At 41.3% G+C, this 26,390-nt stretch overlaps 1 protein-coding gene across 1 annotated transcript in view; it reads left to right on the forward strand.

Moving 5' to 3' along the window:
• The first annotated feature begins 854 nt into the window (after positions 1–854).
• The window catches only part of SON (SON DNA and RNA binding protein), a 42,279-nt gene continuing 16,743 nt past the window's right edge, over positions 855–26,390 (forward strand). Inside the window, exons 1-7 of the mRNA XM_074145071.1 lie at positions 855–931; positions 1,658–1,824; positions 15,785–15,945; positions 17,560–17,700; positions 19,499–19,687; positions 23,993–24,103; positions 24,494–24,610. Of these exons, the coding sequence (XP_074001172.1) occupies positions 855–931; positions 1,658–1,824; positions 15,785–15,945; positions 17,560–17,700; positions 19,499–19,687; positions 23,993–24,103; positions 24,494–24,610 (963 nt within the window). The remainder of the gene's footprint in view (positions 932–1,657; positions 1,825–15,784; positions 15,946–17,559; positions 17,701–19,498; positions 19,688–23,992; positions 24,104–24,493; positions 24,611–26,390) is intronic.

Consider the following 26,390-nt stretch of genomic DNA (forward strand, 5'->3'; position numbering starts at 1 on the left):
CACGCACAGCCGCACGCTTCAGCCCACCATGGCCTCAACGCCGCCGCCGCTCCGGCCCTTGGTGAGGTGAGTGCCGGCCGCCGCCGCTTCTCCGCGGAGGGCCCAGAGGGCTCCGGGGCCCGCCGGAGAGGGCCGCGATCGCGGGTGGGGTGGGTGGGTGGGTGGGTGTGCGTGAGAGGGGACGGGGACAGGGCCGCAGGGTCCAGCAGTCACCGGCCACCATGGTGCCCTCCACCCAGTGTCGTCCCCCCCCCCCTTCCCGGTCTACCCGGGGGGGGCGGGAGGGAAGCTGAGGCGCAGCGTTTCGGTGTACGGGGCGCGAGAGGGGCCGAGACCGGCGGGGGGGAGGGTGGTGTTGGTGCGGGGCAGAACGGCAATTAACGGTTTCATCCGGTGTGGGGGGCGGGGAGGGAGGGGGCAGGGCGGCCCGCCGGGGCTTTGCCGGTCGTGGCGGGGGGGGGGGAGGAGGGGGGTGGCCGCCGGGAGGCGCGCGCGGCCGGTTGGGTGGGGGTGGGGGGGGTGAGCGCAACAACATGGCGGCGCCGCGCGCGCCGGCGGGGGGGTGGGGAGGGAGGGAGAGCCGGGACACGAGACATTCCCCCCCCCCCCGGAAGCCAGACGGGTGCTGGCGCTCTATGGCGTTTGCTGAGGGCTAGAGCGCCCGGCGACGTCATGCGTTAGAGGGCAGCCAATCGCGAGAGGGCGTATAGCGAGGACGTCAGCACGGGCCCTCGGCCTCTAGTTGCCGCGGTGCCTTGTGGGATATTGGAGGCCTCGCGTCTCGGCAGGAAGGGAAAGCGGAGCGCAGCCTCGGCGGCGGGGTCGAGGGAGGCCGCTGGTGCTGTAGGGCTGTCATGGCGACTAATATCGAGCAGATCTTTCGGTCCTTTGTGGTTAGCAAATTCCGAGAGATCCAGGAAGAGCAGCAGCAGCACGGCGGGTAAACGAGCCTGGCCGGGGGAGGCGGCGTAGCCGGGGCCTACCAACGGGGAGAGGAGGGAAAGGGCCGGAGGGAGGCGGGCCGGGCTGGGGCCTGGGGCTCCTGGCGGGTCATTTCGGCGCGAACATGGCCGGGCCTCGGGGGCTCGCGCCCTTGCGAGCGCCTTAAGCGAAAACACGGCGCGGGGGGGGGAAGGGGAGGAGGAAGAGAAGGAGGGGGGGGCGGGCTTTCGCACATCTTGTCTTCTGGCGAACGCGCCCCCGTTGTCGGCGTTTGTCTCTGGTGTCGGGGCAAGAGGGGAAGGGGAAAGCGTCTTGTGCGATTCGTCTTAACTGATCTTACTATATTTAAGCTCGCCTAGTTTTTTGTTTCCCCCGGGCTTATGTCGCAAAGTAAGCAAAGTCTGCTGGAGAAGAGTGAGTGATGGGTGCTTATTTTGTGAGGGGAGACTATGCAAGTTCTTACATAAAAGCACGGGGAGCGTGACACATTCAAGAACACGTTTTCCTCCCTTGTGCCTCATACTCGGTTGTCACAACGTGTTCTGTTGTGATTAAGTGGCAGTTAATCAAAAGCTAGATGTTTCACTAACAGCATGGCTTCTTCAGGAGGCTGTTTTGAAGGGTTGAGTGTAATAAATGCTTATGAATTAAGAAAAAAAAAAGGTCAAAAAAGGCTCAAAATTGCTTGTATTATGTTGATATTTTTTTTGGTTAGTGGAAAGGTAGAAGGCCAGCCCAATGGTGACACAATCCCAGCTGAGCAAGCCAATCCTTCAGATGACACTGGTGCTGGTGCTGGGAGTCGTCAGAATGATCAGATAGTGCAGAAAATAGAGGAAGTGCTCTCTGGAGCCCTTGGTACAGAGCTGCAGTGCAAATCAGGTAAATGAAAACATATTTGGCAAATACATTGTTTAAGAAGCTTGTCATAGTGCTTAAAATTGAATCAGTTTTACAGAGATGAGAAAGTACTTTTTGGTACTGCTCCTCTCACTGACCTTCATCTGACAAGTTGTATGTTTATTTTAATGTTTGTTAAGTGTTTTTTTTTGTCTACTGTGATTTACAACCATAGATGGACGGAGAAATAGATAATTTAAAAACTGAAGCTGCTTATTATATGAAAGCATTGCTTAGTCTATGTAAAAGTTATTTTTTCTTTTCTCTCCATTATAATGCTATAACATTTAAATAATCTCTCTCTATATATAGTTGTGCTTTATTTTGTATATACCTATTCCAGGGTCTCAATGAGCAGTTTTTACTAACAAAGCTAGTACTGATGGATAGAAGCATTGTTTGTGGTGTTGATTTGGGTTGGTTTGCAAGATTATTTATAAAAATTCAGAACTGTATGATTAACTGTTCTGTCATACTAAGATGCTTTTTTGTTTGAATAATGCACTTTTCTTAAAAATGCACATACTTAGATTGCAGTCTTCCAAAGGTTAAGAATTTTTTTTGTAGCATTCTCATAACTTCAATAAATTACTAGATTTATTATTCCAAAGAGTTGCATGTGAGTATCTCTTCTCATGAGACTAGTCCGTTCTGTAAAATTTCTGAATCGGGAGAGTTAGTGACACAAAGGCTCTAATTATTGCATTTCTAATTTTTTGGAGTTGAAACGTAGTTGGCTGCTATGTGCTTGGTAAGTATAGTTCCAGAGTGTGTTTTTTTTTTTTTTTTTTTTTTTGGTTAAGAGGCAGTTTATTTCAGAGATTCTTGTTGGAAGATTTTGGAATTGCCTTTTCTTTCTTTTATACACGGTGGCTTGTTAACCTTGCATTTCCAACAGTCTTTCACTTATGCCATACAAACAGCGCTTGAGGCTGGCATCTGTGGGGTTTTTTTTTATTTTTTTATTTTTGTTCTTCTGTTGTGGAAGAATGACGCAAGCTAACATGGTAATAAATGAGACCTGCGAACCTGAAAGTTAATGAACCTATGGTCAACGTTGCCACTGTTCATATCTGGAAAGGAGTTAACGTTGCTTTTGAACAACAGAGATTGTCTGAAAGTGCTGTGTAGAAAAGGTCATTTGACTCTGCTTTATTTTCCTTTTCATTGCATTCACAAGAATGTTGGTGGAAACCCTATTTTTGGTTAAGCTGTTTATTCTATAAAACTGTATGTGCTTAAAACTACCTGAGATACTTGTTTATGGAATCTGAAGTCATGTTCATTTAACAGTATTGCAATTACCAACAGTTTTTGAATGATTTTGCATTGTTTACTTGAAAGAGTATGCTTTGTGATCACAGCCAGATTGTAATCGGAGAATCCGTATTGTTGCACTGGCTAGTATAAATATAATCATTGAAGATAACATGCAAGCAGCCTTGAATATATAGCTCATATTTAACAGAAATTATAACAAACTGCCTTTAATAGAAATGCCTTTCTCATGAAAACATAGCACCAGATCCAAAGAAGGGCGGGAACCTAACACAGGTTAAATTCAGAGGGAGATGAGGTATAGAATTAAAAGATGGTGATCGAAATGTCAGTCTTCCTCTTTTCTTTCCTCCTCAGCAATTGCTTGTCCCTGCAGTCACCTGAATTTTTTTTTTGTTACTTTCCTGTTTGAAGCAAAAGCTCAATTAGGTACTTGTAGGTCTGCAATTGCTTGTGGCAGCCACAGCCCAGTCTGAACAGCCGGTGGCCTGCAGTGCCTTAAAGCTCATTTGGGATTGGGGAAGTAGATGCTGTTTCCCCAAGTTTGGTTGAAGAACTTAAGTCTGTGAGGAACTTAATCAGTAAATATGCGTAGATAACTTCTAACACACTAGTAATATTGGGCTCACTCACAAGTTAAAGCATATTAGGGGACAATAGACCGACCACATTTTATACAGTAAGCATAGCACCACTTAGATAATTTGCCTGGAAAATGTGAGTTCTTGTTTCACTTCTATGTGCAGCTTCATGTACTTTTAAAGCACATCTCCAGCCTCGTGGAGGAATCCACTGCCCAGTTGAATATAGGTAGAAGTATGTCCAACTACTTCTTGGAAAGAGTCATGTTCCCAGTGGAACTGTGTTGCCAACCAAGAAGATTTGTTAACTTTTTGAAAGAAAAATTGCTTATTTTTACTTAAAGTGACTCCTGAGAGGGAAGGGTAAGAGAACCGAAAGGGGAGTGTGTGCTATTTGTGTATGGTAGTTTAGTGAAGAAGGCATGGGTTTCAAGTCTAAATCTTTTGTATCTCTGTCTGTGTACTTGGTTACTAGTCTAAAAGAATTTTTAAGATGTAACTGTAATAACATTTACAAGGAAAATATCATTTCTTCTAGATGTAGACAAAAATACTGTGAAAAATAGTACTAAGTCTACAAAAAGAAGCTCTACTGGTGAAGATGAAATCCCTAAGAAAAAATCAAAGAAGAACAAGAAACACAAAAGTAAGAAGAAGAAGAAAAAGAAGAAGAAAAGGAAGAAAGAGAAGAAGCATAAAAAGCAGCCAAAGGAGTCAAAGTTGAGTACACGTCACGGAGAGCATGCAGACTTGCAGCCTGCTTCTCAGTTGATGCCAGAGCAATCAAGCTCCAAATTGAGTGTACAGCATGGAGGATTTGGAGATGCAAATCTGGCTGTTCACATGCAGCCAGAAGAACTGTGTTTAAAAGCAAGTGAGGAGCTTGATAGGCAAGCTTTAGGACTTGTTTCTCACTCAAGAATTGATTCTCAGCAATCTACGGAAAATCTTGGAAGTGAGAAGGGGACTTTGTGTGCAACAAATCCTCCATTTAATTTAGAAGGCAGCCAGTCTGTTGTCCAAGAAAATGCTAGTATAACTCAAACTGAAATTTGCACTAGAGAAGAACAAATTAAACAGTCTCATGAATATATTTATCCTGTAGCTATTAATGCAAGTGAAAAGGATGTTCTTGTTGATACTGGACGTGATACTTCATCTAGTGTCCCATCTGGAGTTGCCAGTGAATCTGAAATTCAGAAAGATTCAGCAGCAACTCTAGCTTCGGAGGTAATAGAAGCACTAAAAGGTTCAGAAGTTGTTCTGAGATCTAAAGGCACTGGGGAAGTAAAAACTTCAGATACAACTCTTGAGTCTGAGACCATGGAGGTGTTGAAATATTCAGAAGCATCTCTACAATCTGTGGCACAGGGGGGAGCCACAGAATCTGTGTCTTTGGCAAGTGATATGACAACAATTCCTAAATCTGCAAATCAGGCGGGTCTGAATACTGTGAAGGTAGCTCACGTGTCTGTGGCCATGGAAGAAGTGAAAGTTCCAGAAGCAACTGAAAAATCTCTGCCTATGGGAAATGTGAAAAATGTGGAAAGATCATTGGAATTAGGGGATGTGAGGCCCTCAATTATATCTGATCATTTGAGGGTGATGCAGTGCAGCCCCATGGAGGGTTCAAGTATCTTGAAGGCAGATGTATCTTTGCAACATCCTTTTAAAATACCTGCAGCGACTGCTGTGACCCAGGTGGAAGTAAAAAGTGCCAAAATACTCCTGGGATCAGAAGCTGTTACAGAAGTGAAGGATATTGAACCAGCTAGAAGCTCAAAAGTAATCAAAGACATGGAAGGCACCACTGATCCTGCAACAGTGTTGAATGCCTCAGGAGTGTTCCTACAACCTCAAGTATTGACAGAAACAGGAAGTGTGGACAGAACTCAGGAACGTGCACTTCCAGCAGAATTGACAGCTCCAGAAATCCAGATGGTGCAGGGTCCACAAGCAACTGTGGAAGTTGCAGCACTAACAGGAGTAAAAGGCCAAGAAACAAGCCAAGCTACTCTGCAACTGGAAAATACTAATGCTTCAGAATTTTCCGAACCTGTTCTCAAGCCTGTCACTGTAACACAGTCAAAAGATTCAGAACATACTTCACTACTCAGACAACCAGAGGAACTGAGAGAGTTAAGAACTGAGAGTGAATCCAGTGTCAGAGGTTTGGAAGCAACGCCTCTGTCTTTGCAAATGGAAGGTGTGAAAGCTTCAGAAGAAGCTGTGCTTTTTGGGACTGTGGACAGAGGTTTAGTAGCCACACTAGATTCAAGAGCCATGTCAAAAAGTTCAGAAATAAATGTAGATAATACGTCAGGAGTAGAAGCAGACTCAGAGGCCAGTCTCCTAGCTATGAAGGTTGGATCTGTGAGACCAGTGAAAATTTTGGAAACAACTACAGGACCTGTAGCAGAAACAGAAAGGACTCCTGAATCTGTTAGAGAGTCTGAGACATTAGGAGGAACGATACATTTGAAAACCACAGCAGAAACAGTTGCAGAACCTCTTGGTGCAAGCAGAACAGAGAGTTCCATCATTTCACATTCTTGGGTCATGACACGTACAGGACCCTCACAAACTGAGGTGGTAGGGGAGATAAAGAATGCTGAACTAGCTACCAGTTCTGCCACTGTAGAAGCGAGAGGTTTAGGCAACTTTTCAGAAGTTGCAGGGGTAGAACATACGGAAGCAAAATCAAAAACTTCACATTTAACACAGATGAAAAATTTGGAAATGGTTGTGGGATCTGAAGCAAGTTCAAGATCTGTACAGGAACAAATAGTAGGTCATTCAGAAGTAGTATTAGAGTCTTTGCCCAGAGTAGAAGAAAAAGCTATGGAATCAGAAATAGTGACGGAAGTGAGAAACTTGAAAGGAACTTTAGAATCTAAGGTTTTGACAGATGTGAGAACTCAGGGACCTACTGTAGAATATATAATTGCAACAAGGAGGACAAGCACACAAAAAAATGAGCCCTCGCTTAGCAATGTAAAAGATTTGGAAGAAGCTTCAGAAACAGAGAAAGCAATGCAAGCAAAATATTTGGAGCCAGCATCAGAAGCTAGAGAAGTGAGGTTGTTGGAAAGCATGGAAGAGCCTGCAACAGTGGTGGTGAAAGGTTCTGAAACAGTTGAAGAGCCTGAGCTACACATGGATATCCAAGGTTTGGAAGCTTCCCAGAAGTTTGGAGGTGCAGGGGTGATGAATGTTTTAGAGGATGCTTCAGAAGCTGTTCCAGAATCTTTTCACACTGAAAAGCAAGAATATCTGCAAGCAGTACTAGAAGCAAAACCTGGTGCAGAATGGAAGAGTTCAGAAGAGGCTCTGGAAGTCTTGAGTGCTGCTGAAATGAAATCTTCTGAAGCAGTTCCAAAAACAGGGGACATGAAAGATCTGGAAACAATGCTGGAACATGAAGTGGCAGTAGAAGCACAGCATGCAGAAGGAGTGCAGGGTCAGCAAATGGAGGATGTGAGAGTTCTAGGTCAAGCTCAGGAATGTGAGATGCTGGTTGAGAAGAAAGATGCAGAGCAAATCCAACCATCTGAGCCTGTAACAGCAGAAACAGTTTTTACTTCTTCACATGCAGCAGATGAAAAAGATTCAGCAGGGACTCCTGAATCTGAAATAATCAAAGACACAAACCAGTTGGAAGCAGCTCCAGCTCATGTGGCAGAAACAGAAGATTTGGAAACTGCTTCTCTTCCTGAGACTGTTGTAGGGCTGAAAGATGCAGAAGTAGCTGCAGGGCTGGAGGCAGAGACAAAAGATTTGGAAGCAGCTCCAGTACCTGAGACTATTACAGAAGCAGGTCCAGTACTTGTGGCAGAGGCAAGCCAGTCAGAAGTCATTCCACAGGCTGAGGCTGTCAAAGAAACAACTCCAGAAGAGGAGTCAGAGAAAAGAGATTCAGAAACATCCGATGTGCAACCTGATGTGGCGGCACGAATGAGGGAGACTCTGATGAGACTTGAGAAAGTTATTGAAAAAAGCAGCCATAGAAGCAGTGATAAAAAGCATGATGCAAAGAAACAAAAAAGGAGTCGCTCCAAGTCTCAGTCCAGGTCTAGGAAGCGGAAGAAAAAATCAAGGTCACGTTCTACTTCCAGGCGTTTGACCTCTAAAAGAGCACGTTCTAGAAGCAGAAACCATTCAGATTCCAGAAAAAAACATTCCAAATCTAGATCCCGATCTGTGGAGAAGAGAGACAGAAGAGTGTCTTCCCGGAGGTCCAGGCGCAGACGTTCCAGGTCATCTGACCGTTACAGGTCTAAATCCAGATCAGCAGAAAAGAGAGGGAGCAGATTGTCCTCTGGGAGGTCCAGACGTAGACGTTCCAGGTCATCTGACCACTACAGGTCTAAATCCAGATCAGTGGAAAAGCGACTGTCCTCCCGAAGGTCCAGACGTAGACGATCCAGGTCTTCTGACCGCTACAGGTCTAAGTCCAGGTCAGTGGAAAAGCGACTGTCGTCTCGAAGATCTGGGCGCAGACGTTCCAGGTCTTCTGACCGCTACAGGTCTAAGTCAAGGTCAGTGGAAAAGCGACTGTCCTCCCGAAGGTCTGGGCGCAGACGTTCCAGGTCTTCTGACCGCTACAGGTCTAAGTCCAGGTCAGTGGAAAAGCGACTGTCCTCTCGAAGATCTGGGCGCAGACGTTCCAGGTCTTCTGACCGCTACAGGTCTAAGTCAAGGTCAGTGGAAAAGCGACTGTCCTCCCGAAGGTCTGGGCGCAGACGTTCCAGGTCTTCTGACCGCTACAGGTCTAAATCACGGTCGTTGGAAAAGAGAGGGAGCAGATTATCCTCCTGGAGATCCCGCCGCAGACGTTCCAGGTCCTCTGACCGTTCTAAATCTAGATCCAGGTCTTCAGAGAAGAGAGGGGGCAAAGAATACTCATGGAGGTTCAGACATAGAGGGTCTGGTTCCTCTGATCGTTCGAAATCTAGATCAAGATCTGTAGAGAAGAGAGGTCGGAAGGCATCTCTGCGGAGGTCTAAGCGTCAGCGCTCAAAGTCCTCTGACCGGTACAAGTCTAGATCCAGATCAGTAGAAAAAAGAGATCGAAAGCAATCATCACGAAAGTCTAAACGTCAGCGCTCGAAGTCCTCTGACCGTTACAAGTCTAGATCCAAATCAGTAGAAAAAAAGAAGGAGTCTTCACGGAAATCTAAGCGTCGCCGATCAAAATCTTCTGAACGTTACAAGTCTAGGTCTAGGTCTGTTGAAAAAAAGCGCAAGGAATCTTCAAAAAAATCCAAACGGAAACGCTCCAAGTCCTCTGATAGTGTTAAGTCAAGGTCCAAGTCTATAGAAAAAAGAGAGAATAAGTTATCCTCAGTAAAGTGCAGTAGCAAGCATGTGGAGTCCTCTGAACCCACAGAGTCAACCAAATGTCTTGAAAAATCAGATGTTCCTGAACCTTCTATTGCAAGTGAAGGCAGCTCGAAATCCTCCAATGGTCCCACATCAGCAGCTTTGTCTGTTGAAGGAATAAACGGCCCAGAGCTGCCGCCAGCATCTGAAAGTGGGTTTTCCGAAACTTCTGATAGTCTTGAGACAAGCTCCTCATCTGTTGAAAAAACAGCGAGTCTGCAGCCTTCTGTGGTGTCTGAACTTGATAGCTCCAAAACCCCAGATGACCAGGAATTGAGATCCATGCCTGTGGAAAAAACACAGGTTTCAGAGCTCTCTGGGACATCTGAAAATGGATCAGCTGAAAAGGTAGTGGCTCTGGAGTCTTCACCACTGCCTGAACTTGCATACTCCACATCCAAGTCCAGATCATCATCTGTTGAAAAAAGGGGAGATCCAGAAACTTTGGTAACGGAATTTCAGCACTTCACATCCCATGAAAATGAGTCAAGATCTACCTCTCTCAAAGAAACAGAGGGTCCAGAGACTCTTCTGACACTTGAAAGTGGATGCTCTGTATCTTCTGATGATTACAAGACAGTCTCCTCGTCCTCTGGAAAAATGGAGGTTCAGGGGTCTTCTCTGATGTCTGAAAGTGTACCCTCTGACATGTCTGATGGTCATGAATTGAGACACATCCCCAGTGAAAAACAAGAGCTTCAGAATTTTTTGCAAATACCTGCAAGTGAATCTTCCAAGTTGATCAACAGCCCTGAGTCAAGGTCACTACCTTTTGAAACTCTAGAGGCTCAAACATCTTTTCAAGCACCTGAAGTTACACGCTCTGCGTTCCCTGATGTCTGTGAATCAGCCTCCTTGCCTATTGAAAAGGGCCAAATGCAGGAGCCTTCTCTGGTTTCTGACAGTGGATGCTTCAAGTCTCCTGATGGACATAAATCAGGATCCAGCTTTGCTGCACAAAGAGATGAGCTTCCGTTCATGCCTGAAGGTGGGTCCTTCAAGTCACCTGATGGAAATGACCAAAGATCTTTATCTGTTGAAAAAGTAATGGCTCCAGCTGTTTCCCTGACATCTGAGTGTGGTCCTGTTGAGATCTCAGGTGACCTCATTGCAGTTTCATCTTTTGAAAAAACGCAGGAGGTTGCACTGACAGCTGTTCATGAGTCCAGATCATCTGTTGATAAAGATTTAGATGGTCCGACACTTTCACAAGTACTTGAAATTGACTGCTCTGAATCTTCTGAAATGCATGAATCGAGATACATGCCAGCTGGAAAAATAGAGGGCACAGGATCTTTCTTGATGTCTAAAAGTGGAATTCCTGTGTGCCATGATGGCCATAAATCAAAACACAATTACTTTGACAAAACAGAAGGTGCAGAAATGTCATTGGCATCTGAGCTTAGGTGTTCTGTCTTCCCTGAAGGCTATAAATTGACATCCACTGCAGTTGAAAAAATGGAGTTACAAAAGCCGCTGGAAAGTGGGTTCTCCAACTCTGCTGATGTTTGTGAAACAGTAAGCACACCTACTGAAAAGCTACAGGCCCCAGTGACTTCTTTGACATCTGAAGGTGGGCTTTTCCTGTTGCCTGATAGTCATGAATTGAGACCTATCCCTGCCGAAAAAGTAGAGGTGCAAAAGTCATCTTCGCCCTCTGAATTGAAATGCATTGCAGCCCCTGAAGGCCACGAGTTGAGATCTGCCTATGATGAAGAAATTCAGGTGCAGGAGCCACCTCTGATACTGGAAAGCAGATGTTCTGTTTCCGCTGATGGTCGTGTGTTGACATCTACCCCTATTCAAAAAGTTGATGTAGAGGAGCCTTCTCAAATAACTGAAAAAGAATACAGAGTAGGGCTTGATGGCCCAGAGTTGACATCTACCCCTGCTGAAAAAACAGAGGTGCGGGAACTTTATCAGATGTCTGAAGACAGATGTTCAGTGTCCATTGAGAGCCAGGAGTTGCAGTCACCCCCTGTTGAAAAGACAGAAGTGCATGAGCCTGCTCTGACATATGAAAATGAATATGCTGTATCTTGGGTGGGCCAGGAGTTGAGATCTAGCTCTCCTGAAAAGGTAGAGATGCAGGAGGCTTCTGTAGTACGCGACAATGAATATACTGTGTCTTCTGAAGATCACAAATTGCCGTCTTCACTTGCTGAAAAAACAGAGGTACAGGAGTGTTCTCTGCTGCCTGAAAATGAATATGCTGTGTCTCCTGGGAGCCAGGAGATGATAGCCAGCCCTGCTGAAAGAGAGGTGCAGGAGCCTTCTCTGACATCTGACAGTGAATATACCATCTTCCCTGAACGTGAAGGATTACAGTCAACCCTTGCTGAAAAAAACGTGATGCAGGAGCCTTCAATGATGTCAGACAGTCAATATGCTGCATCCCCCGAAGGGCAGGAGTTGCTCCCAGCTCTTACTGAAAAAACAGAGGTGCAGGAGTGTTCTTTGCTGTCTGAAAATGAGTATGATGTATCCCCTGAACGCCATGATTTGAGATCCAGTCCTGTTGAAAAGGAGGAAACGGAGGAACATTCTGAAACATCTGAAAGTGAAAGTTCAATGTCCAGTGATAGTCAGGAGTTGCAGTCTACTGTTGTTGAAAAAACAGAGGTGCAGGAGTTGTCTTTGATGTCTGAAGGTGAATGTGCCATGTCCCCTGAAGGTCAAGAGCTGCAGTCTAGTCCTGCTGAAAAAATAGAGGCTGAGGAACCTTCTCTGACGTATGAAAATGAACATGCTCTGTCCCCTGAAGAGTATGAATCGAGATTGACTCATGCTGAGAGAACAGAGGATATGAATTCTTCTTTGACATCTGAAAATGACCATCTTTTGTCTTTTGAGAGCCAGGAGGTAAGATTCACCCCTGTGCAAAAAGCAGATGTGGGAGACCTTTCTCCTACACCTGAAAATGAACATGCAGCATCCCCTGATAGCCAGGAGTTGAGATTCCCCGCTGTTGGAAAAGTAGATGGTCTTGAACCTTTGACGCTAAACGATAGAGCCTCTGTGTCCCCTGATGGCAGTGACTTGAAATCCATTCCTGCTGAAAAAATGGATGATGCAATGCCTTCTTTAATGCGTGAAAGTGAGTGCTCCATGTCCCCTGATGGCTACAGTGTGAAGTCTGGCCCTGGTGAGGAAACAGGGGATCTAGAGCATTCTTTGATAACTGAACGTAGACATTCCACCTCCTCATATCAGGAAGGTCATGAGCTGCAATCTCCTGTGGAGGAAGAGGTTCTAGAGTCCTCTTTGACTTCTGAACATAGAAGATCTGTGTCCCCTGAGGACCATGACCAGAAATCTATAGATGAAGAAATGGATGATCGGGAGCCCTCTTTGACATCTGAACACAGGCGCTCCACGTCCCCCGATGAGCATGAGTCGAGATCTAGCATTGGTGAAGAAGCAGAGTATCTGGAGCAGCCTTTGACAACAGAACGTAGATCCTCAGTGTCTTCTGATGAGCATGAGTCAAGGTCTACCACTGGGGAAGAGGTAGATGATGCAGAACCTTCCTTGGCAGCTGAACGAAGAGACTCCACATCTTCTGATGAGCATGAGTCAAGGTCTACAGCTGGTGAAGATATGGAAGATGGGGAACCATCTTTGACAGCTGAACGTAGACATTCCACGTCCTCTGATGACCGTGAATCAAGGTCTACAACTGGTGAAGAAATAGAGGATTTGGAACCTTTGACAGCTGAACACAGACGTTCCGTGTCTCCTGATGGACGTGAGTCAAGGTCAACCACTGGTGAAGAAGCAGAGGACCAGGAGCGTTCTTTGACAGCTGAACGTAGACACTCCACATCCTCAGATGAACATGAGTCGAGGTCTACCGCTGGTGAAGATGCGGAGGATATGGAACCTTCCTTGACAGCTGAACGAAGAGATTCCACATCATCAGATGAGCAAGAGTCAAGGTCTACCATTGGTGAAGAAGCGGAGGATATGGAACCCTCTTTGACAACTGAACACAGACGTTCCACATCCCCTGATGGGCGTGAATCTAGGTCTACCACTGGTGAAGAAGTAGATGATGTGGAGCCCTCCTTGACAGCTGAACGAAGAGACTCCACATCGTCAGATGAGCAAGAATCAAGGTCTACCACTGGTGAAGAGTGTGAGGATGTGGAGCCCTCTTTGGCAGATGAAGATAAACAGGATTCTATGCCTCTTGAGAGGTCAGAGGAACAGGACTCTTCCTTTATACCTGAAAGCAGGCGTTCCGAGTCTTCTGAACGTGAAAAATCTAGATCCAAATCTGTTGATAAAATATCTGACAAAGAGTCTTCACGAAGGTCTATAAGCAGACGCTCAAAATCTCCTACTGGCCAAAAGAGTCGATCCACATCTTTTGAAAAAGTGGCAGACAGAGAGTCTTCACGGAGATCTAGACGTAGACGTTCCAGATCTGCTGCTCACCAGAAGAGTAGATCCACATCTGTTGAAAAAACAGCAGACAAAGAGTCTTCACGAAGGTCTAGACGTAGACGCTCCAGGTCTGCTGCTCGCCAAAGGAGTCAATCGACATCTGTTGAAAAAGCAGTAGACAAAGAGTCTTCACGAAGGTCTAGACGTAGACGCTCCAGGTCCACTGCTCGCCAACGGAGTCGATCCAAATCTGTTGAAAAAACAGCAGACAAAGAATCTTCACGGAGGTCTAGAAGCAGGCGCTCCAGGTCTTCACAGCGCAGATCCCAGAGATATGATACAGACTCTCGTTCTAGACGGAATCGTTCCAGATCAGTAACACGGAGAAGAGCATCAAGATCAAAATCTAATCGTCGCTCTCGGTCTAGCTCATTGTCGCGTTCAAGGCACAGAAGGAGGAGTAGGTCAAGGTCAGCATCAAGAAGGCGGCGTTCTTTATCAAGAGACAGGCGTAAGAGATCTCAGAGAAATAGATCAAGATCTGCTGACAGAAGAAGAAGAAGATCAGATTCAAGAGATCGTAGAATATCGCTCCGATTACGGAGCAGGAGCCGAACACCTATTCGTCAAAGGCGATCAAGGTCAAGAGGAAGAAGACGGAGCTCTAGTAGGTCACCAATTCGACTACGGCGGTCAAGATCTTCAGGGAGACGAAGATACAGCAGATCACCTGATCGTCGTAGGTCAAGGTCATCAGAACGATTTTCAAGCAGGTCACCTAAACGTCTTACAGACTTGGGTGAGTAATAATTTTGATTACAGTATTCCATGGTTAGGTGATACTGTGTTCATTTATGTAGTCTTATTTTAACATAGCTCTGTCGTATTCGTAAGGAATTTCTTGGAAGTCATTTTATGCATTATTTTTAGGCAGTGGCTTCCAGTAGGAACTTTTATGTTGAAGCTGAATCAATGCTTACCACTTGGATGAAAGTGAATTTAGAGCCAGTTATATCTTGGTTATAGAGCTTTTATACAAAGGTAGTATGTTGCATTCTTGAGGAACGCTGTTCATTGTAATGGTTAGTAAAGGCCAAGTATTCTGTAAGAAACTTAGGAATTTCTAGTTTTCCTGAACACAAATTGGGCATGAAAGAACATTTGAAAGTAAGTGCCAGTTGGAGAGTTCTTAGCGCTGTTGTCAGCTGTAATGCTCATTTGTCTGTTTCCATTACCCTGCCTTGCCTCTTTTCCATGGTAAGCATTTAATGGGGAGGGAGGCCTGTTTCTGAAAGTATTCCCAGACCCAGCTGGTTGGAAATAAAAGAAAAAATCCTGATGAACTTCATCTTTTCTCTGACTGGAGGAAGAGAGGCCTTGTAGTTTCCTTGGGTAGTAAGTAATAAAGAGAAAGGATGTTTTGAGAGATGAGCTCTCGTGCAGTGTGTGAGAGAACTTCCTTTTGTGGACCTGAGGATCTGATCCTTTTAGCCCTGTATCATAAAGTTACCATGGGACCCCCTCTACCAGTGAAGTATTTTTGTACAGAACATGAGAATTAATGAGCATCCTTGAATCTGCCTTCATGCTTTGATTATGCAGCAAGTCTGTATCTGTATGCTTTTATTGCTTAAGAAGTAAAGGAATGTTGTCCTTTTAGGATTTTCGTAAAGCTACATGCTTGCAGAGATAGTGGGAACTTACTTATTTGCAAACTGGCAAATAAAATAAAACATAACTCTTATTTTCATTTCCTATTTCTGTGATAGGGCCACATGTGCTTTTTGCCTTAATAGAGCAAAATACTGTTTTATTAGAGAGTTTTGCTTGGAATTGTATTTTGCGCAAGTGCATATTATATTCAGTGCTTACATTTCTCTGCTGGTTAGTTGTAAGTAGCTACATACTGGGGGACTTGAGGGGTCTTCCTCCAGACCTTTGAATGTTTTTCAGAGATAGCTAGAAGTAGACTTTGGAATTTATGCTCTGTAGAAATGATCCAGTATTTCCAATACTAGAATGAATCGGTGAAGTAAAATGGGCATTAGAACTCCTGGGGTTGGAGGATTTTGAGTGCTGTGATTTGGACTCCCATGCTTTGTGTTAATTTTGCAGTTTCACTTGTCTGTTGGGTAGGCTAAATTTTAAAAAGTCTGGAGCAACTAAGTGCAATTTTAGTTATTTTGACAGAAGATAAAAATGCACTGTGTGGGTAAAAACTTGTGTTTTGTCTCTTTTCTTTGTTTAGTCTGCCAGAAATGCAGATAATAATAATTTTTCTTTTCTTAAAAAAAAAAATATAATTTTCTTAGACAAGGCCCAGCTACTTGAAATAGCCAAAGCTAATGCAGCCGCCATGTGTGCTAAGTCTGGTGTTCCCTTACCACCAAGCCTGATGCCTTTGTTATCTCAAAAGAAAGACGACAAAGCCAATCAGAAGTCATCAAGAGATACGCTAAAGGAGCTTACTGAGGTAAGCGAGAACAACAGTAGCAAACCTGAAAATGAGCAAATTGTTGTTTTGTGACTTGTAGGCAAGCTGTCATTCTGTGTGCTTGATTCACGTGTAAGCTGGCTTGTGATTTGGGCGTTTATTCTCTACACAGTTTTTTTAAGTCATGGAAACAGGCATTTTAATTCCATGGAAGTACATGAAATTCAATTCTTTTGCCTTTTTTTTTTTGGTTTTGATTCTGTCCTAATTTTGTACAAATTGGTAGTTTTCCTCGCAGTCATGTTAATAAAAACTAAAGCTTTCAGTTTGAGACTTTGGTTCTGGTGGTTTTAGTTATTGATGTTCTTACTTTAGTTAGTGAATTTCACATTGTTAAATGTTATCTCTGGGTTGAAAATGTCATGTGTGCATTTCATAGTTCTATATGTTTTAATATGCTCTCTGAGATAATTCTAGAGAATTCTGTTGCAGTTCTATCCTGTTGCAGTTTACAACAAATGGGGATGTTTTTCTTCTGATTGTGGGGAAAAAAATTGCTACTTGTTCTTTTACTGTAGTAATGTTACCTTTTTCAATTTGTTAATTTCCCTCTAGTTTTTTTCCCCAGAAACTAGAGAAAATTTGGAATGGGGGGGGGGGGAAGTGCTTTTGGGTTTGTTTTGTTTTTTGTTTTTAAATTACATCATCAATGTGACTGTTAGCAAATACCTGTTTATGGAAATAACATCTGAAATTAAGCAATGTCAAATTTCTGAAAAGTATCTCTTAGTTGTATGTGGGTTAGTGGAAGCAGAAGTACTTGTTAGTAAAAAAGCTGAGATTGTTCTATTGTAATAGAAGCATGCTTCTAGACTATAATGTTTTCAATTGCAGTTTGGACTGATGAAGTTATAGTTGCTACTGATAAACATTCAGTATAGATAACCATGATCAGTAAACAGTCTTTCATCATAAAATTCTAGCCTCTCTAGAATATCTTTTTGTCTTTTTTTTTTTTTTTTTTTCCCCCCTGGATTCTCTGTTCTCATTTGACTGCAGTATCCCCATAGCACCTATATGTTTTATATTCAACTGCTGTTGAATATAAAATAGGGATGTCTTGTGTACCTGGCCAACGTCAAAACATTTCAGAAGAAATCTTACGAGATCTTTTTTGAGCCACTGCTTCCGAGTAGGTCCCTGCACTACCAGTGGGACTTCAAAACAGTAACTGTTAAGTCTTAGGTTTTCCTGTGTAGTAGTTTTGTGAGTTATACTGAAGTTTCTGTCAGATTGCAACGTGCTAGTTATGTGGGATGCCAAACGACCAGTGAGTTCTTACTCTGGAATGTTTGCAGCCTTAGACACATTCTGCAGCTATCAGAGTTTTACAATATACTGCTGAAATTTTATGTCTCTGAAATTATTTGATGCATGAGTGTCTAGCAAACATAGGTAGGTGTTTGATAATGGTGTAAAATGTCATATATATATATATAGATGACATTGCTAAAAGATTTTCCCAGTTTATACCTCCTGCTTTAGAAAAGAAAATCACTTCTTTGTAAAAATGTTCTTTTGTATGTTTCTGGTTGAAAATTCAGGTTTTTTCAGAGCTGTCATGTCCCCTGCCCCCTTTTTTTTTCCTTTCAGAAATGCAAGAAGATTGCTCAAAGCACAGATGATGTGATAGTGAACAAACCTCATGTTTCTGATGAAGAGGAGGAAGAACGTCCTTTCTATAATCATCCTTTTAAGCTCAGTGAACCCAAACCTATTTTTTTCAATTTAAGTGTGAGTACTTCTTTAATTTTCAATATTTTAAAATGTGGTTATTTTTAAATAACGCAAGTAATTTTACAGAAATTAAGCAGGGATTGATAATCTTGCTGAAATTTCAGTGGAATGTTGTTAAAAGTACTCTTGCTACAATAAAAAAAAAAAAACAAGCTTACGTGCAGTCTGTGAAATTGTGGTAGTCCCCGTAATTAGATTGAAACTTTTTTTTATCATTAATGTCTTTGCAGCTTTTAAAGCTTAAATAACATAAAGAGGATTGGTTTTACTTCGCATTTTATTTGCAAAAAGATCAGTGTGAATTTGCAAACAGCTTTGGAATTGGAAAATGCTTTTCTTTTAAAAGACAAACAGAAGACCCTTAGCAAAACTCTAAAGGCATTTTGAGGTGTTCTAAATAAGATAATGCCATCAGCTTTGTTCAGACATCAAATCTTGTATGCCTGCTACTTTAGAGGATCTCAGGTTTTCACCAAAGGAGAAAAATGTTATGTTAGTTTTGAGATTAGTCAATAGAGAAGGAAATGCTGTATTGAGAATGAGGATCACTGATGTTGCCTGTTACTAAGAGGGTTTAAATGTCCTATTAAACCCCCTCCCTGGGGCTTTTGACTCTGTGAGAGCTTGTGTTGAAGCTTGCTGGATATGAGCATGTTGGAAGGAATAAAATGAGGAAGCATTTCTTTAAATGCATCTGGGATTTGTATGCTTTGAAGAATGGATTAGTTTCTGGGGCTGGTTTTTTTAATAGTTGTATTTTTGCGGTTTTTTTGTGCCCATGAAAGTCTGCTCTGATTTTGCAGGGTATAAAGTACTATAAAAGTATTAATATGCTAAGGGGAAAATATAAATAGCATTTATATTTTTACATACAAATGTATATATGGCTTGTGGCATGCACAAAATAAGCCATAATACATATTTACATAAAATGTAAGGTAGAAATAGATTTATACTTTATACTGTACTGTTAGAAAGTGGTATGATGAAACTCAAGAAACCTTGGGATTCTTACACGCTCCAAAGAGGAATGTTCTTTAGTGGTTGTGGGCTGCTCTGCCTGTTTTCCACATTTTTGACCCTTTCAGTATCATTCTTTCCATTCTTTTTGGATTCTAGTCTTAAAACTGTTTCCCATCCATGTTCCTTTGATAGTAGGAGTTTATCCAACATTGTGAGCTGTCTGAGCTATGTTTTCCTCTTAGAAGAGCAACCGGTAGAGGAGATTTCTGCAGAGTCTTAATATATTAGCAATACTTTCTAAGGAAAACAAGATCATAGACTTAATTTGCTTTGAGATTCATGCTGCTATTAAAAAATAATCAAAAACTAGAAAACAAAATGTTGATAACTGCTATCTCACTGTATAGTAATGTAGAGCTTTTTATCATCGGAGCCCTGTTTTTTGCTGCCCAGGATTTTTATTTTGGACCTTTGCATTACAAAATGTATGTGTGGCAGATGTAAGATTGTCTTTTTATGATCAGTGGAGGGAAAGCAGGGAGGTTAATTGTGACAGTGAGGTTTTGCATATTTTTGGCTGCTGAAGCAGATTTAAGCAATTTTAGCTTCTAGCTGTTTCATCTTCTCTTATGCTACAGTTTGTTGCTCACCTGTTTGTTTTAAGGGTTGTCTTAAAATTATTTGTTAGAAAAGCTTTCAGTCTGTTAGTAAGAAGGATGACTTTTATGAAAGCTTAATACCAAGTGCATGCAATAAATTGTTTCTTGAAGTCATGTTGTGAGTATTGTGTGTTTTCAATTTTTGTAACTTTTTCTAATTTTATTTCTTCAAGACTCCCAGCATAAAACCAGCACCACCACCACAACCAAAAAATCAGGTCAGCTTGTCAAAGGAATTTCCTGTTTCATCTGGGTCTCAACATAGGAAAAAAGAAGCGGATAGTGTCTATGGAGAATGGGTTCCAGTTGAAAAAGGCAAAGACGACGGCAAGGATGATGTTTTCCCGAAACCATCCATTGAGGTAAGGAAGGAAAGGAAAGCATATCATATAAGAAAACCAAAACCATTACCTGGTCAGTCTGGTGTCAAATTGCAGTCTGTGAAAAAAAAAACACTTACGTAGGTAGTACCTAGCACTTTAATAAACTAATTATCTGAACTGCTGTGGTCTTCAAATTTGGTTGCCATTTTCACATGGGCAGTGACGAAAGCGACCTCTACCCATACTGTGTGCTTTTGTCAACTAGTGTCTTTGTCTCAATAGAATTGAGAACTTTTTGCTTGAAGATGAAAAGCAAGTTTCTTGTCCAGTTTCCTGCAGAGGTTAATACTCTAAGCTGAGACTTTAATAATAATAAATCTAATAATAATTAAAATTGTCCTACCAATCTTAGAGCAATAACATTACATTGAAATGTAATCCGTTAAAAACAGATTTGAAAGTAGTTTATCAAACTGCAACTTCATCTGGATGTATCTAATAATTCTTTAGCTTTACAGTCACATTTTCTCACATAGTTGTCTTCCAAGTGGCCTTCCAAAGGACAATAAAATTGTATATATAATAAAGTAAAAAAAAAAGTGCGAATGTTTTTCCCCTTGAAATGTCTTAAAAAGGATATTTTGTGGGGTTTTTGTAATTAAGCAAATTAAATATTTAAAACAGATGTTAATTTTTTCAACTTGATGTTACCGCAGTCTGTCTGAAGACTTGTTCTCATACCTTTCAAAGCAAATAAACAAAAAAGCCTTGGCATCAATTTCCGATGAAACAATCTTACCGCTTGGTGCTTTTTGTTTTTCAAGAACTTTCTAAGATTGTACATTTCACTTCCTGAAGCACAGAAGGTATTTTCTTCTGTGTCTTTTACAGCACCAAATCCACAGTGAATGTAACTCATTCAACAGATGTTTCCACGGTATACTTCAGAGTTCGACCGTCAGGTTCCCAATTCATTGTTCCCTTGGTGTAGATGGTTGGTCCTGTCATGAACCACTAATAATACAAACATTCTGAAATGTTTGTGCAGAATGTCATTCCCGGTTACTAGGGTATATGTAAAAAGTCCAGAGCACAGAAACGTTGTATACTAACGTTTGGCTGGTTTTTTTATGGACTGATAAAAAGTCTTTCCCTTCAAATGGTTACTGATATGCTCATAGTTCAGGTGAGCTCTGTAATGTCTGCATCCAGGTTGCCAGTGACACTAGGCTTGTGTCTTTGACAAATTGGGTTAGCTGAGCACTGATCATTTGTGTATTGATTATGTAGAAGAGGCCTTTAAAAATGACACTTGAGTAAATATATTAAACATAATTTACTTTCCTTTCTGTCACATGTATCATAATAAATGCTTGTAACAATGTTGTCTGTTTTTATATTTTGTAAATAAATATTTTTATTTGCATTTACCTTAACTTGGTTTGTGTTAAGGGTGATTTCAAGGGTCATTAGCTGACAGCAGAGCATACCATCCCCATGGGTTTTGCAATCCTTACTTTTGAAAAATAGGAATACTCTTATAGTAGCACAATCCATGTATGTTTCTCCAGGGAGCCTGAAAGGTAGCAGAGTGCTTCTCTTCTTAATTTTTTAAACGCTTATGAGGACTCTTTGTGGATGAAATGGCTTCCTTAGAGCAAAATAAACCAGATAAGCTCCCCTGCTGTTGCAGTAGGGTAGTGGGGGAGTGTGCATGGATCCTCAGGAAGTTTGACATAGAATTTACCTCCAGTCATTGTTGCTAATTTTGAAATCTGATTGTGACAATTCTGATGAAAGTCTACATTGACATTAAAAAATACATGATTGGTTTTATTGTTATGTTTTTATTCAAATCACGGAATTAGTTACAGGAATAAGCAGCCTGAAATGGCCCTGCTAATATATTACAAATTGTTTTAATAAAATATTATGGTCTTATTATAGTTGTTTGTGGTAGTAGGAGATGGAGGAAAGTCTTGAGTAACCTGAGGTACCAGCATGTCTCTAGAAGCCAGAGAAACCTTTGAGAAAGAAGCTCTATTTGAAAGTCTGAAAGTACAGAGTTGAAGTGTTGTGTTTAAGTTTGGAGTATACACAGGTGACTATTATGCAGAGAAGCCATCGTGGTCTAAAAATTAGTAAATGTGTTTGATGTATCGGTGGACCTACGAAGTACGTCAAAAAAAGCCTGCTTTTTATTGTCAGCCTCTTCTTTCTTGCTTCGATGTTTGTGATTTGTGTCTGTGGGGAACGTTATTAAAAGAGAGGATTGGAAAGGCAGAACTCTTACATAGCATGCTGAACTTGAAACTGTTTTACTTGACTAAATAATAACAACTTTTCATACTTCAAGCAGAGCTATTTTTTTTCAAGATCCAAAGCTGCCATCGAGTGTCTTGACATAATACAAAGCCATGATGGTCTCCAAAATGGTGACTGACCATGTGGGGAAAGTGTATGGGAGTTCTAACTAACCAGGGTATCTACTAATAGGCCCCAGTCCGGTAAAGCACTAAAGTACACATGTGTGTTTAAGTATGCGAGTGGTCCCAATGTGGTTTCAGTGGACTACTTGCATGCCTATGTGTATTGCTGGATTGAAGCTTTTGGTGAGTAGAATAACTTTTATTTATCTCCTGAACCAGTTGCACAAACAAAATATTAAATAATTATTTTAACTGTATAAGGGGAACTTCTTAACACAAGGAAGTGTATATTTTAAACAGGCATTCTTTTACGTATGTGGCTGTCATGTTAGGTGTTAGAAACATCACATTAGAAAATATTTTAATTTTCTTGTGCCTTGTTTATGATCTGTGTTTTTGTTAGCTGGGACAATAAACAAACACTGAAGTCAATCTCATAGATGCATAGGACTTCTGAAGTCTGTATTTGAAGTCTGTCTTGGGTCAGTGCCAGATGTTTCAGTAGTGATCTTCCAAAAGGAAATACTTTTTGTTCTGAAAAGAAAAAAAAAAAAAAATCCCCTATCTTAAATAAGATTTAATAGGCAGAGTACAAAAAAAAAAATCAGTCTGTTTTATGAAATTGTAGGCGTTTGTGTCTGTCTCCAACTGTTTTTCAATATTTACTAAATTCTTGTCCTGGTTCCTGTGACAGGGATTTTGTGGATTAACTGTATTTTTCTGTTCAGCAAATTCAATTTTAAATTAGTTTCAGTTTCTTCTATTGGCCCTTTATTCTAGTATAATGTGTGAGAGGCTGAGGTTATTGAGATAGTGACAAGCAAAAGATAAAAGTATTTTGTAAAGCAATTTTAAAAAATTAAACCACCACTTACATTATGTCTGTATGCCACCTGCTGTTTTGATTATCGGGTTTCTTCTGTGCTTCAAACAGTTCCAGTCCTTTCTCTCAGTCTCCTTCACATGCTCACATATCCAAAGAAAATTCACTTGTCTCTGAGCACTGTTCTTTTTCTCCTTTCAAAATAGAATGATCCATAGAATGCATATCATCTGAAGAACAAGGCACAAGTAATTTTACAAAAGAGCTGTATAGTAGCCATAATTTGTTACATCTTTATATCCCCAAATGTTTTGGATTTATCTCTTGATTGCTTTGCACAGAGAGCAGAGGTTCTCATTGAGCTTCTCCATTTGCTCCATATTTTTACCCAGATGACTCTGATCATTATGTGTGAGGTAGTTTCAAATTTATTTTTCTTTAAATTTTATTCTAGTTCAGCGGCATCAGTCTAAATAGTCTTTCCAAACCGGTCAATTTTATGAGCTACGAGTTTGGTTTTACTTTTAGGCAAGTCTGGTTCAGGCTGAAGATAGAGATTTAAAACACTAATGCCAAGTTCACAGAATACATGGGATTCGTGCTGTAATTTTTTATACATTTAACATGAAGTTTTATTGTGACATAATAGTAGGATGCTCATGTGAACAGCTCTGTATGAAGGCTTTTTTTTTTTTTTTAATTCTTAGCTAAATTACATTTAGTTCTGTTGATTAATAAGATTCCATTGAATAATATGCTTCTCGATTTAAGTATTATACACCAGAGCTTTTTGTGACTAAAATACTTTTCTTAAAATAATTATTTTGATATTTTGTATGTACAGGTAATATTAAATTGTCAGGGTGTTATAATTTAACTTCAGGTTTTGTATGTTTAGGAAAGCCCATATTGTATATACTTAACAAGTAGTCCCAGGATTTTTTTCACGTTGCCTATTTTATATTGAATCAACTATTCAATGTGTAAAACAACTTTGTAGTATATTGTATTTATTCTGCAACAGCATTTTCTGCATCAAACGGATATTAAGGTTGTCTGATGGGTTTTTAAAAATAATCTTTTTCTTCCTAGGGCGTGGACATAACTACAGCTATGAACGATCGAGCACTGGCTCAGAAAAGGCTTAATGAAAACACGTTTGATTTAGAGGCCATGTGCATGTTAAATCGTGCACAGGAACAGGTATGTCGCACATTTCCATCAGCATTTTGATGAACTTAATGCTTATGCTTTGTACCAGCTGATTTTTTCCTTATATATTTAAGTACAGTGTTTGGAAGCTCAGTTTATGGACACGTGTTTAAAAATTCTGCCTTTATTTTGCACTTCATAACACTGATTTTGACGATAAGCAAACCATGAACCCTGAACTTGCTAGACTGAGCTCAGGCTTTAGGGTTACCATACAAAGATGCTCAGCCTTTTGGAGCATCTGCTTACAAATGAGTGTTAACGAACACAGCACTAAACATAAGGAATTGTTAACGAAAATTATTGAGAAGCAACAGAGAATTGCAAAGGAAAAATATTCACATTTTTATTTTGGTCTTACATTTGATTTTTATTTTTCAGATTGATGCCTGGGCTCAATCAAACTCCATACCTGGCCAGTTCACAGGAAGTACTGGAGCACAGATACTGTCCTCGGATGAGCTGACCAACAGTGGTCCCCAAGCATGGATTAGAAAGGTAGAAGTTACGCACACGTACTTGTCTAACTATCGCATTTTAAATAGCAGTGGAAGTACCGGAAAATGCAAAAAATGTGCCTTAAAAATCTATGGTAATGCATGTGTCAAATATAACAGGTTGAGTTAAATAATTATGTTTGATCAGTTTAGATGCTTGCTGCTGCTGTGTCCATTTTGTTGTGCATTAAGGTGTTGGTCATGACATAGAGTACTTCAATAAGGTGTGCGTCTGGTATTTGAGTCAGATTGGTTCGTATATACTGTTGCCTTACACTGAAATGCCATTCGTGATTCTGGTATGGTCGCAGTGGTAGGTCCATCACTACTTTTACAGGATTGGGACAGACGAGGCAAGGTTTGATCCTGATCTTACTGAAGTGATGTTTTGGCATCAACTTCAGCGAGCCAAGTCCCAAACAGCCATTTTGTTTGACTTGGTTCTATCTGATTGTTACTTTGCCTCTATTTATATCGCTAGCGTTTTCTGGGAGCCAAAGAGATTTGGAATATTAAACCAGGAGTTGCAGTTGAGTTAGTAAGTTTAATGTCATCCTACAGTGAAATAGTTACCTCTTCTTACTGCAGCTTATTTTGAGGGTGTGGTGCGTCATACATACATGCGTTTTATAAGTTTAATAATTCATGCTTCATCTTTGAAAATGAATACTGAACTCTTTCAAGAAGTAGAACTGAGGAATTCAAGCAATATCCACCTTTCAGGCAAAAAGAATAATGAATTATGGTGGTCAGTCTTGCAAGTAATGTAGTTGAGTACACGCTGTATCTGCTTGTCCTTCTAGAAGACAGTGTTAAGACAACCCTCAAAACTGGTAGATTAGATTTGAGACTTAGGTAGAATTTTCCATAAAACTTGGTATAAACCGAAGACAGAAGTCTGGAATTACCCTAAGATTCTAAATACTTTTGCTAAGATTCACTAACTTGTTTTTCCACTTTATATAGCCAAGCAATACAGAGAGCCAGGCAGCACAGAGATAAAAGTTTCTTGCTAGATGGGAATCTTTTGTGCTCTTCTCAATATTAATACAAAGAACAGGTGATAAAGTCTTGTTTTTTGAGTTTATTACTAAATTTTGAGCGTAACAAAACGTTGGCTTTGAAGATTACAGTGATTGTCCCTGGCAGAGGAACTTAAAAATATAAAGCACTCAGCAGGGATGTATTGGTGAGAAAAGGAGAGCTTTTCCACCATGAGGCTTGTGAAAGAGATCAGTAAGCCTAGGAGGGTTCTCCCTTTCTGCAGTACCCTGAGTGGGTTCCCGAGGCAACGGAAAGGGAGAATCTCTGATCATCTCTTTCCCAAGCCTCCTCTTCTCATCCCGTTTTCATTCCTTGAGGTTCTTTGCCTCACAGTGACAGGAGTATCCACTAACAAAAATAAGGTGGAGAAGGCAAATATGTTTTCCCTTGATCTTTTAACTTCGCTCTGTGATCTGCTTAAAAAAACCCAACCAAATAAAACAACACAACCCCAACAAAATGCTTTATAGGGAGAAAATGAGAGAAGAGTCCGGTGTCTGGCTTGTGAACATGACTGCTGTGAGGAGCAGAAGCATATTGGAACATTTTGTTGAATCTAGAAATCATAGTGAGCTGGCAGAAGCACTTCTGTTCTTCTCGTAGCTGTAAAAATGTAGTGGTTTGCAGTAGTAGGCATCCTCCCTAGCAAGCATCATGTGGTTTGACAGAAAGGAGGCTGCTACTGGAAACAAGAAGAGTTGTTGGGTGAAGAAGATGAGGACACGGTCCTCTTTCCT

This window comes from Numenius arquata, chromosome 1 (genome assembly GCF_964106895.1).
Source record: "Numenius arquata chromosome 1, bNumArq3.hap1.1, whole genome shotgun sequence".
NCBI lineage: Eukaryota > Metazoa > Chordata > Aves > Charadriiformes > Scolopacidae > Numenius > Numenius arquata.